This window comes from Xiphophorus hellerii, chromosome 12, assembly GCF_003331165.1.
Source record: "Xiphophorus hellerii strain 12219 chromosome 12, Xiphophorus_hellerii-4.1, whole genome shotgun sequence".
Taxonomy (NCBI): domain Eukaryota; kingdom Metazoa; phylum Chordata; class Actinopteri; order Cyprinodontiformes; family Poeciliidae; genus Xiphophorus; species Xiphophorus hellerii.
The window spans coordinates 26,651,701-26,669,240 of record NC_045683.1 but is presented as its reverse complement, the minus strand read 5'-3'; the positions used below and the strand labels follow the sequence as shown (position 1 = coordinate 26,669,240).

The following is a 17,540-nucleotide window of genomic DNA, read 5'->3' as shown; positions in this document are numbered from 1 at the left end:
TTGAATGGAGAAGGCTTTATGATTCGCCACAGTGGGCAGCCCTGAGTCCAAATACCAAACAGCAGCTCTGAGAATCTGAATGTGTGTGTTGGTGTTCCGGTAGCCAAGAAGCGAGTGGATATTTCAAACTGGAATTCATTATTGACACAGACTTGAAGCGGGCTTCGTAGCTGGCCGCAGAAAAGGCTTCTTGGAAACAGCATCTGGTAGCAGATTTGTGTGTTGCTGTGTGTATTAATCTCTTTGGATGTGGTTGCTGTGCATCCTGACTGGACCTACACCAGGGCTGCACCCATCCACTTTTTTCCACTTCTGATACCGAAACAGATACCAGAGGGTTAGTATCGGCAGACAGCAATCCGTCAGAGAAAAACAGAACTGAATTGACTCAAGACGTTTCATTTTTCTAAAAGGGTATAAATGCACTGCACACCATTAAAAATGGATTCAGTCCTGCACTGGTGTTCTGTGCACCAGTGCAGAACACTTTAATACACCATTAGCTTCACAAGGTTGGTCAAACATGTCAAAACAACTTTCATTTGTTCAGTCAGTGCAAACAGTAGTATAAAAGCCAGTGTAAAGTAAATGATAAAGAAATTGAAACTGACAAAAACAAGAGGTTGATTACGTTGGCCAAACATAGTCAAAAATAAACTGCAACAAACCTTCTTTTCAATGGTTCAGAAAGTGCAATTAGGGATTCTAAAAATAAATAATAAAGCATGACGTCGCTCAGAGCAAAAAAAATAGAAATAGACTGAATAGATCTACCCTTATGGATTGGGTATCACCGATACCCAATGTAGAATTATTTTCATATTCTGGACTTATACAGATATTGATTTTGGATTGGTGCACAATGCATTTATTTCCATATGAGTCCACATTAATGCAGCACATATTGATATGCATTTAGTGTGCAGGCGTGTGTCAGAATTAGGCCTGAGGCATTTCAGCTACTGGGCCTTCCCCCAAGACAATTCGGAGACCGTCCTCTATAAAGCTATCTGGACGTGAGCGCTCATAATCAAGCAGCTGATTAAAATCTGCTAAGTACAGATCATGTCTAATGGAGAAACAATGAAGGTCTTACATGACGAGTGCATCTGTCCGTCTCTTGCCTAAATGCTAATGGCGTCTTTTCAATGCCGTATAACTGCTGCATCTTCCATTCCTGCAGAAGACTCTGCTATACTGTGTTGCGCCTGACTTTTTTTAAAAAAATTGTCCTTTCTTTGTCTTTGTCTTTGCTTTGCGCCACACGCTGACAGAACCCGGGAGTTGATTTTGGCGATGTCTCAGAGCGTGTGGCCTTAAGGAAAAGGATGCAATGTCGAAGCTTTCGCTGGTACCTGGAGCACGTCTACCCGGAGATGCGGATCTACAACAACACCATCACATATGGCGAGGTGAGAGAATCACTTGCTAAAGGGATTATTGGAAATAAACTGAATGTTAAATTAACCCTCCTGTTATGTTCATTTATGAGGTACAGCAATAATGTTTGTGGGTCAATTTGACCTGTGGCGTGTTTAATCATGCAATAGTGTCAGAAACCAAAGAATTCCTTAAAAACATTTTTGTATCTAATTATTAACTCCAATGCTAACCATTTCAATCAAATGTTCAATCAGTTAAATTATGTTTTTTTATTCACACAAATAAAAGATCAATGACGATCAATGATCAATAATGGAATTTACATTTTTTATGTCCACTGAAGAAAACCTAGACACAAAAAACTATAATTTCCTTGAAATTGATCTTTGGTCAATTTTTTTATATTACACTTTTTTTTTTTTTCAATGGGTGATCTTTATAATTGAATTTGAGACACACATACTGTTCAGGGTCAAATAATCCCGCTAATTAAAATCAAGATAAATGAGTCATGCAGAGAGTATTTATGTTTTCCTCCACATCTGCTGAGTGTCACTCAGTGTGGGTGGAGTTTGTCCACGGGAACAGAAAAGATTCCTGACAAAAGTTGTATGAACACCTGCTTTCTCGCAGTTTCCTAGTGAAGTAAAGAGAATAGTGAGAAAGTGGACTTGCGGGCGTGGGCATGTGTGTGTGTGTCGGTGAAATATGGTTGGTAGCTGCAAGGAAACATATAGAATTGGAATTTTTTAAAATCTTTTTTACCCTTTAACTTGACTGCCGGGTCAAATTGACCCAGACAGCATCTATGTAAAAAGCAGACGTAGGGGGGTTTACAAATGTATAAAATTAATACATTTTCTATTTATATATAGAGTGCACCTATTAAGACAAATAGAAAAAGTTTCATGCAAAAAATACTTCCAAGTATTAAAAAAAAACTTTAAAACGGGTCAATTTGACCTGAAACATAACAGGAGGGTTAAGCATAACATAAGCTGTGATTCTGTTGCAGGTGAGATAATAAAAGGGAGCTGTTTTTAGAAAGGATGCTAAAGCAAAGGTGGAGAATTTGATTCAGCAAATTATCAATAATGAAAATGAGCTCTACAGAGGTTTTTTTTTGTGATTCTCTTTTTAAAGTAAAATCTTCTTGGGGAAAAAAACATGTTTGAAGCCAGAGTTTCCAAGCTATGAGTCAAGGTCACAGTGCTACTAAATACTTAAAACATGTGAAAATTTTCTCTGATTTCCTTAAATCACCTGGCTATTGCTTTGCTGTGCAATTCCACGTAAAAAAACCACCCTTTTGCTTCCAGCGATCGCCTGGTCTTTCTCCACTTGACTCTGATTCTCTCCGGTAGATTTTTTTACCGGACCAATCAGCGAACAGAAGGAGAAGCTGTTAACGGTGACGCTGATTTTCTTCACTGTTTTAGAATTACAGTCTGTCTGTGGTTTTAGCAATGGCAGCATGTTGACCTCGCTTCCAAATATTGAATTAACATTAACAGCTGTCTCGTTCGGATCGGCACTTCTCTCTCCGCAGTGGAGGACGGTTGTTTACAGCTCAGGTAATTTCCGGTAAGCTTCATAACGTTGAACTGCCACATTACATACGTCACGGGTAAACGTTAGCGATTGGGCAAGTTTAAAACTTAAACACAGTCCACTCCTCCAGGAAGCAATCGTTTCTCAACCAGGGGCTGGTTTTTACCAGGCTACCTCAGTACTAATGTCACCAGGAAAGATACACGAACACAACAGTCGGCACACCATACAGACTGTGGTCCTTTTATAAAATTATCTTCAGCTCTTAGTACTTTAAATCATCACTACTGTTTGATTTCCAATCTTTAAAGAATCAACTTGCTCCTTAGATTTGGCAGGTTGGATCAGATATTTGTGAACGAGAGGCTCTGATCATGATATTTCTTTGATCCATAAATTCAACAAGGTGTCAGAACCCCATATCCATATCGACATGATGGTATCACATACCTGATGCAGATTTGTTAACCGAAGAAAAGAAAGTCTTGCAAAAAAAAGTGGAACAACCTGTAAAGGGGAAAATATTTTTTCACAATATCGCATAGCCGAATAGTTTTTGACAGGCTAGTAGGAGTTAAGTTTCTCTATTAGAATGTAAGGTTGATATCGTGCCAGTGATTGTGATTGCAATTTCTTCAGCGTTTAACTTGAAATGTTCCCCAATTTGCCTAACCAGAAAGTCCTACTGCTTCACCCTGCCAATAATAGATCACATAAAGAACCGAGGCACCCCTGTACCTTTGTGGGGAAACTAATCAAACATAACCTTTTTAAATAAAGCAGTAATTAAACAAATGGACAACATTGACCAACGAGACAATATGACACCATTGAGGCCAAATGCCTTGTCCTCACCTCTCACATGATAGACAAACACCATGACTCCAATGTTTCAGGTTTAGGGTAAATTTCTATTGCAGCTTTAACAGAGCAACATCACTACACAAAATTAGATGCAATTTCCCTATAATGAGTTTTAATTAAACACTTATTAGTTTTCCATTCCAGCTTGATTGTCTTGTGTCTGCTTGAGCACCCGGCACAGTCGGGGGGAAAAGAAGCTTTTTTTTTATGGCAGACTGAAGAATTGAGCACAGTCCTGAGTCCGACGTCGTTTGCAGACTTGCTGAAACGCGCCGTTTGTAACCTGCATCCATTTTGAATATGGGACAAACTCTGAGGGGGGAAAAAAAATCAGAAGGTCTAACCATGTCAGCAGACATCGAGATTGTATTCGTCAAAGTTTTGGGCGATTCACACCGTCCTTTGTTTCCTCCGCCGCCTGTTTTTTTTTTTTTTTTGTGCTCCAGTACCCGGCTAATGGATTTCTCAGAGTGGCGTCCTCTCAAATGGCACTATTTCAGATCTGTCGGCAAGCTGGGAAGCGGTCGCCTCGCCTCGCGTAGCCACACAGCGGCTGCGGCAGACTCGTGTCCCATCTGTCACCGAGCATCAGCACCTCGCTGCACTAAGCCGCACCGTCCAGACCGGCCGAGTGGAACCTTCCCCCGACCACAGCCACATGATGGATGTATCACAACCTGGAAATGAAGCCATACACATTCAAATCACAGCGAACTGAAGCCCACAGTAAATGCACGCCATCATCTCGCCTGGAGGAGAGAGCGAGACAGAACAGGGACTGGTCACTGCATGATAACATCCTATCACGGCCGGGCCTTTGGGATGACTTGAAGCCTTGTGACGGCTGTGTGAATAAGCCATCATGGACCTACAGGAAGCAGAGCAGGGAGGAAATGTCAGAAATAGACAATGGATCGGTCTTCAGCAGCATATTAATGTAAATGAACGGCATGGATATTTTGGTCGCAGGCTAAATTATAAAATGCATTGATGATTACTGAAGGATATTTTTACTCTAAAGATGTTGTTCATAAGTTGTCTTTTTCACGTTTTTCCACTGAGCAAGTTTTGTTGTTTTTTTTGTCGTTTTCTGATTTGCATCAGTTAGCTAACATCAACGTAGACAGAGGTTGCAAAAAAATACGACATCATATATCATGGCACACTAATGATAACACTGAAGGAGCAGCAGGAATGTCTGCCAAATGTAAGAATATTTGTGTTGTGTTCTACACAGGACAGCAAAGCTCCTGCCTCGTTCGCGCCTGGACTGTAAGGAGCAGGGAGGCAAGATGGTAGCTAGAAAACAGTGATGCTGGCAGAATCATTCTTAGGGTTACTTCTGATGGAACTGGGTTGTTTTTAAGGTGAATGAGATTATGAACAGCTCGGATTAGCACCCAGTTTCAACCACAAACCTTTAGGCCGCTTAAAAACTACAGGTGAAGAGTTTCAGCATCGAAGTGAGACGAATCAAGTTTTACCAGGGTTGAACGTTTGTACATAAATTATTCCTAAAGAAGAGTCAAAGCTGAATTTCATATTAACCATAGATTAGAATAATGGTGTGCACACTTGCGTCATTGCACTTTTTCACAAAATATTGTATCATATTTGTGGAAATTTCATACTTTATCATTGACATTTTTTTCCTCTGAAAATCTTAGCATTTTAACAGAAGTTAAAATGCTAAGAAGAGTGGCTTCTATAGCCACTCTACATATTACATGCACCGTACGTCATCCACATCTAACAAAACCCCTATTAGTAATAATTATTTACTGTTGAACATTTCTTAGTATCTCTGGTTTGAAAGAAAGGAATCTCTAAGGGTTAATTCAGGATTTTTGAAACGAGACTAAAATGGAAGGAAGGATTTAATGTCAGACCTGCAGTAAAAACTTTTGTCGTCTTTAATTATTATAAATCCAGATTAGTCGGTCCCAGAGGTCGAAGATAACAGCTAGTCCAAAACAAACAGTCCAATGCAAAAAAACAAAACAATAGTTTATGAGTAACACATGTAATACAAGCAGGACAAAAATGTTTTAGCCAGAATACCTAAAAAAAAGATAAATTAGGCAGTGTGATAATCATCAAAATATTAATTTAAACTAGTATCAAGTGTTTCACCCAGGAAGATGACTGCTGGCGCACCACCTCCTATTGCTATTCCCCATATTTTCTTTTATTTTTTAAAAAACCATCCACTTCTGAGTAAATGCTGCCCAGTGCAAACATAAAAACACTTTTAGTGTCATTCTCATGAACTGCTGCGACGTTTTAAGGTTGGAGTTGTTTTTGAAGCATAGTAGCTGCTTCTAACCCTTCAACAGAACTTTACTTCAAAAAGTCTGAAGTATTCCCCTTTGGTTTAACCAACATAAAGCGCTACCAAGGGTTGTTTTGATGTACATTCCCAGTAACTACACTGATTCTTAGATTTAAGTTACTTAATTAACTTAAATCTATGGCTTTGCCCTCTTTCAGATACATGTCTTCTGTTTCAATTCCCCTGATGTTAATATATAACTCTTAAGTGTGTCGTTAAGGCTAGTGTTGTATGGTTGGTAAAAAAAGAAAAAAAATCAAACATTCAGCTGAATGATGCAGAACAACAGTAAGTTGGCAGGAACTATAATGAGACACTTCATTAGTGATTTCCAGGGTTATCTCTGGGTGTCTTTCACTTTCCATATGCTCTGATTCTTTATTGACGGAATCAGATCTGGATTTTTCCCATCAGTCAAAATGTCCCCTGTGGTTTTCCTTCCAGGTGAGAAACAGTAAAGCCAGCGGCTACTGCCTGGACCAGGGCTCCGAGGACGACGACAAAGCCATCCTGTACCCGTGCCACGGCATGTCCTCCCAGGTCAGGGCAGTCTTCCTGCTTCAGTTGTTTTGCGTTTGTGAAATTTATCACTTAAAAAAATGATAATAATAAAAAAATCATTCAAAGCGTCACTTTGATTAAAAAGTTTTTCCTTCAATTTCAGATTTCGTACTCCCCTGAAAAATATTTGGTATAATTATTCTCCTCTTCATGCTTTATGGAGAGTAAAATCAAATTTGCCATTGTAAGTGGTGGCAGGAGAGAAGTGTGCGGCTTACTGATTCTCTCTTTACACGAGCGTGGACGCCCACACACATTATCTGTTGAAGATTTTCACCGCGGAATAACACGTTTTCTTCTCCAACAAGTAATCCAGTTGATAAGGAACTAAAGTAAGCACGGTGATGTATGCAGAACTCTCATCCATACGTGGAATCACTTAGTTTTCATCTCCTACACATCTGTTAGTTTATTGTTTTTTTTAGGATGTACAACTTCACAAATGCCACAGAATTCTATGTGCTTAAATTCGCCGTAGAGGAGATGAATGTGAATCAGATTATTGGTGCATAATCATGTTGTGATCCTGCAGAGGATGTAAGAAACGCTGGGAGGTACAGCTCTGATCTGACAAATACTGAAGGTGTCTTTAAATCCTTTACATGCATTTCACATAATCATACTGTGCAAATGCATTATCGCTACAGCAGGTTTGTATAACCTGAAAAAAGTAATTGCTTTTTTGCAGAGAATATTACATGTTGCAGTAATATTACATATACTGTATGTCCCCAATGCTAATGTCAGCAAGTATTTTTTTTTTTAGAAACGTTACATGAATGATGAAAGGTTCACCTAAATAACAGATTAAAAACATTAAGTATCTTTGTTGTTGAGCTCAAATGTCTTTTTATTTAAAAAATTATAGCAGCAAAAAGTGTTTTGAATTGAAAATGTTTATAGGCGATATGACTTTGGATAAAAGTGCGATTACTTGAGATTAATTATTCAACTTCCAATTAACTTGATTGAAAAAATGTAATTGATTCCAACCACTACTTTTGAGATATAAAATTTAAGATGTTATATTAAATACGGTTTTCTAGTCTTGCTGCCATGAGCAATCATTCATATTGGACGTGTTGTTCTGAATGACAAAACATTCCATGTAAAATAGTGTTTTACTAATATTTTAATGAACAAAATTTAATGATTGCAAGATTTTGGCTCTTATATTAATTCCTTGTGCCTTTTTTTTTTATCTAATACTTCATTTGTAATATTTTTGCCATCATTTCCAAATCCAGCATGTTCCCTCACAAAGTTTGGAAACATCAGAAGGATAAAGAAGTGACTTTGACAACCTCCATCCACCTTTACTGTTATGCGTTCTCTCTTGCAGCATGAATATCCTGTGGATATGTAAAATAATCCACTCTGAGGTTCGTTTGAGTTGGTGCCGTTTCTAAACATCTAACTCTGAGATGTTTCCTTTGATTATGGTAACTCAACAAAGAAAACCAATACAAACAAATCATCTCAATTCTTCACTTCTGAGTCTGTTAATTCACATTGTGCCCTAAGCAGCAGTTAGCACAGTTAGCAGTAATGGTCTGGGTTAAAGGATCTTGAACTCATAATTTGTGATTTTACAAAGATTTAAGCTCATTAAACAGATGTTACACCTCTTCTGCTTCATTTTAAAACACCTTATTGGTAATGAAACATTGAGTCTACTTAAAACTGTAAAACTATTCACGATGAACCACTGTTGTTAATGTAGTCAGCAACATATTCCTACGATTTGGCAGAAAACTGAATGATCCTGGTCACTGGATGATTTTTGGTGCATTTCTTCTTTCATTTCCAAACCTTTATCTTGATTTTCTTAAAGTAGTCAAACATGCTGCATAGATAAATCAGCAACTAACATGGTTTTAGGGGTAGACAAAGGTAGACCAGTGAGTTACACATCATATTCTTGCACAGTAGCTTAGAGCTCTGCAGCCTTTTCAAAACAAAGAGACATATTTGAACTCAGTTAAGCATATTGTCATCTTCTTAAAATAGTGGCCAAAAGTTTTTTGTGTTTTTTTTCTAAGTCAGCTTTTGGCAAAAACAAAAAAACAAACAAAAAAAAACATTGGTGATTTTTATATTATTATTATTATTTCTGCCAAAAATCACTTTTGGCAAAAAATGACTTGGGCTCTTATTTTAGGAAGGTGACAATATTAAAACTATCTTTGAGGCAGAATATTACATGACCTTTTGGAAAAAGACTATTTTACTTTTTTTTTTCATTAGCCACTATTTTTTGTAGTTTTAGATTTTAAAATAAATAGACATAACTTTTGCAAAAAGAGGGTTTGTACACTTTCTCCTCACAGTGTTCTAGCACATACATTTACATGCACAAATATTGATGTAAAATTATCATAAGTCATCTAAGGATGTTCTGTAAAAAACCTTAACCCATCTCATTTGAAACTCAGTTACACACAGATCAGTTCAGTCTTACTATATAACAATGCCAGCAAGATTCATGTTAAGTTACATACTGCACAGCTCAACCCTATTAGTTCCACTTCAAAGAATGCATTAAAAGTAGGGGCATGTGATTATATCTGCACTACACTTCCCGAACATAAAACACACATTCGTCCAATGGTGTTCGGCATTTCTGAAAAGTCTCTTTTGGTCCCTTCAAGTCGCCCTAATCAGAAGTCGGAGTGTTGAGATCAGGGCTCTGTGGGGGCCGCTCCATCTGCTTCAGGACTCCTGGTTGTTCTTGTAGCCGAGCAAAGTTATTTTTAACTCTGCCGTATGTTTGCAGACATTGTCACACTGAATTAATGACTTTGGGATACACATGAAAGCTCCTTAATGGGACTGTATTATAAAGATTTGAAACATCCGAATACCCAAACTTTTCACCAACTGAGGATGTGTAACTAGAAGTCCTTTATTATTGTTGTTATTATAACTAATGCTGGTTCATATGGGTCAACTGCCTGGTTCTACTAGGGGAACCAGAGGTGGACACTGACCTTCCTCACAATGCATGATATATTTTTGTGCTGCCAATAATATAATTACAGATCCTGCTCAATAGATTATTGAATTGCAACTTAAAAAAAAAAAAAGATTAACTAATAGGATTTTACTGAAAGATAGTAGTGGAAACACAACAATCAAATAATCAGGCATAAATATCTGACAAACAAAACTTTTTTTTCTCTTTGTACTGTATGATGATACTTTGCAAATATGCTCAGGATGCAAATGAAACACTAAAAATCTGGGGCACTTCAAGGTGAGAGAGCGTGAAAGAAGCATATCAAAACATCCAGATGAGAAATGGATATGTGCTCAGCAAAAACTTTGCTTAGACACCAGAATAAATAAAAGCCAAACTGGATGTTTTTGTGTGTATTTTGTTCTATTTATTAAGCAGAATCCATCTCTGGTTGTTATGGAAATGCTGTTCATGCATTTGTTTTTTTTATCTCTTACTTTCCCAACTTACATAATGGCGGCCTGCTCTTGACAGAAACATGTTTATTTTCTGTTATTAAATGGAGTTTTAGAAGAAGGCCGGCAGCTTAGTTTGTCTTTAGACCACTTTATTGCTGACCCAAATGAAGATGAACTTGGTGCTTGTGAAACATTCAATTCCATTTAAGTGAGATTATTAACATTACAGTGATTGAGTAAAACTCTCCTTCATGGAAGACTTTAAAAAAAACACAATAAATGTTACAATGCGTCTATATCACAGCTGTGACTTTAAAGAACAGAATGTTAGTTAGTAACATACTAGTATGTTAGTTAGTAACATACTAGTATGTTAGTTAGTAACATACTAACTTATGTTAGTATGTTACTAACTAATAACATACTAATTTGGTAGTAAAACTAACAAAATATGTTAGTACTAACATGTTTTAGTATGGTGGTTACACTTAACCAACTTATTAATATATGTTAGCACGTTAGTAACTAAAATGTGTTAGTATGTTAGGTACATATAACTAACATATGTTAGTATGTTATTAGCACAGTTAGTAACATACTAACCATGTTACTATGTAGCATACTAACATATGTTGGTGTTTTAGTTACATTAAACTAACATACTAACAAGTTACTATGTTAGTAACATACTAGCACATGTTAGCATGTTAGTTACTTTTAACTAACATATTAATAGCACAGTTAGTAACATACCAACTATGTTACTAACTATGTAACATACTAACATATGTTAGTTATTACATATGTATGTTATTACATACATGTGTAATAACATACATATTCTGTATGTTGGTACAGAATATATTCTGTACTAACGGAATAATTTTTTGTATGTAATACATTTACATGTATTACATGTAAATATAATAAATATTTTCAAACTGCTAATGTACAGATGTACATTTTGACACAAAAGACCTTTTTTTTTACACATTTTTGTTAAGGATGAAAAATAAAAAAGTAACATAATTATAATAAAACATCAAAATAATATGATGAAATAATATAACAATATGTAACAAGTGCGACTCATAAATGTTTTTTTTTTTCAACGTTAATTGGTGCGGCCTATATTCAGGTGCTCTATAGCCCAATTATTACGGTAACAATTGGATGGTAATAAATTACGGTAAGTTTCAAGCTAACAGATGCGTCTGATTTAACAGCGAGGTTAGAAGCAGTTGAAACGCTGACACACAGACAGAGCAGAGAGCTGCACTGCAACTCAAACAATTCACAGATTTATCTCTTTCAGCTGTTTGGCTCAGACGTCAAAAAGAGGTGTGTGTGTGTGTGTGTGATATCTTTTAACAGCTTATCAAAAGCAGAACCCAGGACGACTGCATGTTTGTCAATGTGATTAAACCAGTTCACACTTGTATAGGTGTTGAGTGTGTCTTTGCAGATTCAAACTTGACATCTTTTTTTTTTTTTTTTGAAAAGCTGCAGAAAAGAATACACTGACTTATTCCTTCAGTCTGACTTCAGTCAGTCAGCCTTTTGAATTATCTTTGAAGCTGAGTAAACTATTACAAAGTTCTATTTAAATAAATATCGGGGTTGTTTAGAATTTGTCCTTGAGACTTACCTCACAATGAAAGAACATTAAAAAAATGAAAATTTACCAATGTCACACTATTTACTCCACACTTAAAATTATGCCTGATATTGATGGACATTCGGGCCACACCTTGTCTTTTTTTCTGATTTTTAATATCCCCATCCTGCTAAGTTCTATTCAGACTTCACAGCTACAACTCTCACAACTCATTTAGATCATGAATTATAATACAGGCTGATTGTAAAAGAAAAGTTACACGTCCTTTACACTATTAAAAAAAAACATTTTTTGTTTGTTTTTTAATTTGGTAAATTATCTGTTATAGTCTCATTTTAAATATCAACTGTAATTCCTGTCAGGTTGTTTGGCTTGCTCAGCCACAATAGCGCACCGGTGGATGCCAAATAGCTGCACAAAATGAGATCAAGAACTGTGACTCTAAACGCCGGAGGAAACCTCAACAAAGCATTTTATTTTCTTAGGTGTTTGGGGTAGAACTTTGAATCTTAAATCATCTGAAAACTCAGATCGCTTACGACCGTTTCATCTGTCGATACATTTCCTCTTAAAAAGATACATGCTAAAAGGTTTACATAGTTTTGTGTTTTGAAACTGTATACTGTAATTTGTGGTTGTGGGTTACAGTTAACCAGTGTACGTCAGCAAGATAATACGTGCATTTTATTACATCTGAATGTTTATGGGAGTTACTGAGATGTTAATAAGATTGTGACCTCAAGTTCACCATTGATTTGGTTACGGAATTGAATTTTTCTTGTTTACAAACCTGTTTTTTTTTTTTTTTTCCTCAACCAAAACTAAATATCATTCACAGCTAGAGGTTTTCACACCCACTTGTAGGATTTTAAAATGTACACCCTAACATTCCTAGGGAACAAGCAGAACAATATGCAAGAGTTTTAAAGGGGGCGCTGTTGTTATACTTAACATCTTCTGATCATTGCCATCTCATTTTTCAGCAGGGATTACTCCCATCAATAATAAATACTGTCTGAACTCTAAATTATGCAACAGCTGCGATCAGCACAAAACACTTTTGTGAACGGTATTAAACAATGTGGAGTCAAGTTTAGTTTTTTGGGGGTTTTTATGCATTCCACTTTTCAAATAAGAGCACAGACCAAAGTACACTAAACAAGTATTTGGTTTAAGTTAAAATTAGGACACAAAAAAGTGAAACAAATACGACATAAATCTCCCGGTTTGACATTATTAAAGCATAAAATATTAACGGAATTAAATGCATTTCTAAGTGAAGTATTTGTTTCATGGCTTCAAGCAGCGACTCCCATGATGACAGTATTTTCCATTCATACTTTGTGTGTTCCAGCTCGCCCGCTACTCCACCGAGGGTCTTCTCCAGCTTGGACCCTTGGGGTCGACCACATTTCTTCCTGACACAAAATGTCTCATTGATGACGGCAGAGGACGCACCCCGGGTCTGAAAAAATGCGATGCCGTCTCCAGGATTTCCCAACGGCTTTGGGATTTTACACAGGTACAAAAAAAAAAAAGAGAAGACAGAACATTAAATAGCAGAGTTTCAGGAAATGTTACTGGTTGTAAAATGGTCTCATTCTTATTTGACGTTTGTTGTAGAACGGCCCGATCATCAACAGAGACACGGGTCGGTGCTTGGAGGTCGAGATGTCCAAAGATGCCAACTTTGGTCTCCGCCTGGTGGTGCAGAGATGTTCCGGTCAGAAGTGGATGATACGGAACTGGATCAGGCACCCCAGGCACTGAGGAGGCCGTCATTTCCCAGACGTTTTGGCCAACATTTCCAATGGCAGCAGCAGACTGCTGAGAGAGGAGCAGAAACCGGTTTATTGCCGCAAGGCATGGGATTTCACGCTTACAAACTTGCAAAGCACGCCGACCTCCAACTCGGGCAACAGAGGTTCCGCTGCGACGAGCCTTAAAGAAGAACACGATCAATGTATTTGTTCCCCTGAGCTTCTTCTTCACGCCACAACCTTCAGCAGAGCTGCACTCTTTGAAATGGCCAACCTCTCTGACATTCAGCCATATGTATAGAGCACATCCCCTTTGTGCAGTCCGGTTCAATATTCTGCGGCAGTGACTCTACTGTAAAACTCTCGCTTCTTAGGAAGAAAAAGAAGAAGAAAAGACATGTAGGGCTTTTTGGGGCGTATTGACTTTCACAAGGTAGACTGGGGTAAATTAGGAGAGATAATTGTTATCAATGGCCAGATGAAACTGAGTCTTTCGGGAGTAATTTGAGGAAGTAGCTGTGGACATAACGTGCCGCCCTGGCAGGACATGTAATGAGCTCCAGAGCTGCTGGCTGTCATCCAAACAGGAGTGACTTCACCTTTACTCACACTTCTTTGTTTCTGTGGACTGTATGGCTCACTGTGGAAAAAAAAAAGAAAAGAAAAGCAATCATGTGCCTTTTGTTTATGATTTTTCAGCTTCATCTGACCTGAGATTGTCAGCCCCAAAAGCATGTATAAAGCTATTTGAAAGTTAAATTATAAAAAGTGTATAAAGCCGTTTAATAATAGTAATATATTGTTAAAAAAAGAAAAGAAAACGAGAGTGGAAAACTGATAAATGTCCTCAAAACAATTACTATTAGAATATTAAAAACCCTTTCTATTAGTTGCCTGTCTTTTTTTTTCAAAATCTTCTTTAACGAATGAATGTTAGCTTTTTCTTCACGTTGTGCTATCATTGCGTTCGGTGAATACCTGCATTTTCTTTTGTACCGGGCCCGCTGCTGACATTGACAGAACAATTGCTTGTCTTTTGTTAATGCTGCTGTTACAGAAAGCTAAAGTCTCCATCATGTTTGTGTCCCTCTGCTCTAATTGATCCAGTCCACCAAGTTCTTCAAAAAGACACACACAGACTTTCAATGGCTTCTTGTCCCTTCCACAAAACAAAGAGGTGTAAATTTTTACTCTATTTTTTATTGATTTTTTTTGTTTGTTCTTTTTTACCTACGATAAACACATAAAACAAATGCAGCATGCACAAGCACCAGTAGGATCTACGTTAGTTTCAAGAAAAGTATTTGAGCAAAAAGGGACATTTTGAAGGAGGATCTGACTGGTGTGTTTCAGCTCATTACAGTACGAGTGTTTCCATAAAAAAATTAAATGTTAGTAAATACATATTATATCATCCGAAGTATTTTCTTATTTCCAAATTCGCATATCAATTTGAGTGACATCCAGCCTTCTAGAAAGTTTTTCCAGTTGGTGTGTTTATGGGGATTTCCTCAGCACTGATGTCAGACAGTAGCTGCGTTTCCACGATGAATGTGTGAAAAATCTAGCGAAAAAACACAATTTTGTTATTGTGTTGTTTCCAATAAATAAAAAAAAACAGAATTAAAGTCACACTTCCCGTCGTTCACGTGCTGCGCCATCATCCGACCACTTCCTGTTGGTCTCAAAGTTGTGAGTGTAAAAACAGCCGCCCACATTAATCCCCAATGCACTCAACTTTAAAGTTGAAACTGTTCTGGCGGGAGAGCGCCATTCTCCCTGGAACTCCCAAACCCACACTCATCCGTTGGGACTGCCAGACCCAGAGGCATCATTCTTCACTCTAGAGGACACTTTACTGCTTTAAGCCAGAGAAAGCCTGCTGTACGCCACTGCACCTGACGCTCTGCGTTGCTTGGTGATGCAAGACTTGGATTCAGAACAGCTTTTCTACGAACCTCTATACACACGAAGGGTACATGAAGTTTTGAGGCCTGACTGTAGAAATCGACTATATACCTCACGCTTGATATGTTGCGTTGTTTTTGTGACACACATAGCTTTGTGAATATAAAAGGTTCATTTTCACCTTCAATTGCCCAAACCATCTTCTTCCGACTCGTTTGATTTCTTTATGTCTTTATGGACAATATGGTGCAAAAACACCAAATTTGTGAAGCGTTTGGTAGTTTTTTGTAATGACAGCTAATCCCACCCGAGCTGTGGATTTCTGTTGCTCCTTCAAAGTTACTCTATTTATTAATACTCCTTGCCCTTCCTTGTCAGTTCAGCTAAAAGGCAATGTATGCCAGCTCTTTGCCATTTATACCTCTTTGCCATTTTTGAATGTTGAATTAAACACGGATCTTTGAAACGTCCACCGTTTGGGATATTATTAACTAACTTTGCCCTGCTTTAAATTTCTCTGGTGTGTTTCTTGGTCTCCATGATGCTGTTTGATCACTAATGTTGTTTGTCGGACCTTAACAGAACAGCTGTATGTAGAGTGAAGCCATTTCGCTTCCACTCTACGATGACACATTGCGGTTTGTTGATGTTTTAAAGGAAGTCCCTTTAACGTACATTGCGCAAGTTGTAAAAAGTTCAGTAGGTACGTATACTTCTGCAAGCCGCTGTATCTCCCTGGGCCTGTCTCTCGCTTAAAAGCTTTATTTATTGGGTTAGGAGGAAACGTCTGCTGTAAATGGAAGTCAGATTTAGCATTTCCATCAAGCTAAAGACACTGTATTTATATGGACTACCCTTTTTTTCCCCCAACAATGTTTAAAAAAAAAAGCAAATCACTTCTCTGCTCTAATGCACGGACCTCTTTTACCAGACAGCATGATTTGAGTCTACACTGAGCACTGAACGCATTTCTTAGGGTTCAGAAGAGGCTACCGTGTGTGTCCAAAACGTGTTCTCCGCCGCCGTCCAGCCTGGATAGAGTTCATTTCAAGCTACTGTGGAAAGTAAAAAAGACCCTTTTCCTTGGTTTAGCCATGCTTTGTAACCTCCACATTCCAGAGGCCCGCTTTAATTTGGTTTCCACCTGGTTGACCCTGAGAGATTGCCTCTGCTTGCCGCTATGTTCCGCTTCTTTGGCTCTAATCATTCCATATAAGCAATGCATCATCTGCGTGTCCTCTAAACAAAGACCGCTTCAGTCTCCTCCCGTGGTAATATCTTATTCGGGTCTCCGACAGGGTTTGCAAACGAGCTGCCGAGGTAATGTCTCACAGGAAAAAAAAGTACGAACCAATAAATTATTCCAACAATATGGTTTCCTTAAACTTAGCACCGGAAAAAAATGATGTTACCACTCCTGACAGAGTGTTTGATTCAGCAGGATGCTGCTCTCCACCACGCCGACCCGCCTGTAGAATCCATTTAAAACAAGCTGCTACGAACTGTGATGATGGCAGCGCTGCACGAAATGGCCAAAGGAGCAAATGAGAAAAACCTTTTTAATTTTATTTATCCTGCCATTTGGGAATTGTAGCAGTGGCTACACTTTGAAGAAATCTTTTAACATTCCAGAAAAGGTCATGTTAGGTCTTATGTTTTCAGTACTAGTGCTAGTGTGGGGGAGATTGAGCCAACTGGATAAATTAGCTTTTAGCGACCATAAGAACGCACAGTTATGCTACTGGCCACAAATAACTTTTTTTTTTTACTTGTTTGTCCTTTTTCTTCACTGCTAAGATGTGAGTGCATAAGTTCGGGAGCAATGGTAAAAAAAATGTACATCTCAACAGCAACAGTGTAACTCTACTGACGCAGAAACTTTATTACCAGAGGCATGTGAATCTGGGCGAGGTCCAAAAGCAACGTGTGATCACAGACAGAGGGGTTCCTTACAAGACTGCAATCATCATTTCTTTGTTTTCTACCACATGAGCTCGAAGCTTTACCTTCTGAGTTTGACGCAGCATGGGGAAAAGGACACACACCATTTGCATTTTTTTCCACAGAATGAATGACAAATAAATACTGAAGTAGCACTCCAAGGAAAAAGTGCTAAGGTTGAGGAATAAGTGTTGAGGGCTGGATG

At 37.9% G+C, this 17,540-nt stretch overlaps 1 protein-coding gene across 2 annotated transcripts in view; it reads left to right on the top strand.

Annotated features, from left to right (window-relative positions):
* galnt9 (polypeptide N-acetylgalactosaminyltransferase 9) overlaps positions 1-14,375 on the top strand; it is a 118,120-nt gene extending 103,745 nt beyond the window's left edge. For both annotated transcript variants that reach the window (XM_032578700.1, XM_032578702.1), the window contains 4 exons: positions 1,275-1,412; positions 6,575-6,670; positions 13,081-13,248; positions 13,350-14,375. In XM_032578700.1, coding sequence (XP_032434591.1) covers positions 1,275-1,412; positions 6,575-6,670; positions 13,081-13,248; positions 13,350-13,496 — 549 coding nt within the window. In that variant the 3' untranslated portion in view covers positions 13,497-14,375. The remainder of the gene's footprint in view (positions 1-1,274; positions 1,413-6,574; positions 6,671-13,080; positions 13,249-13,349) is intronic.
* The last annotated feature ends 3,165 nt before the right edge of the window (positions 14,376-17,540 follow it).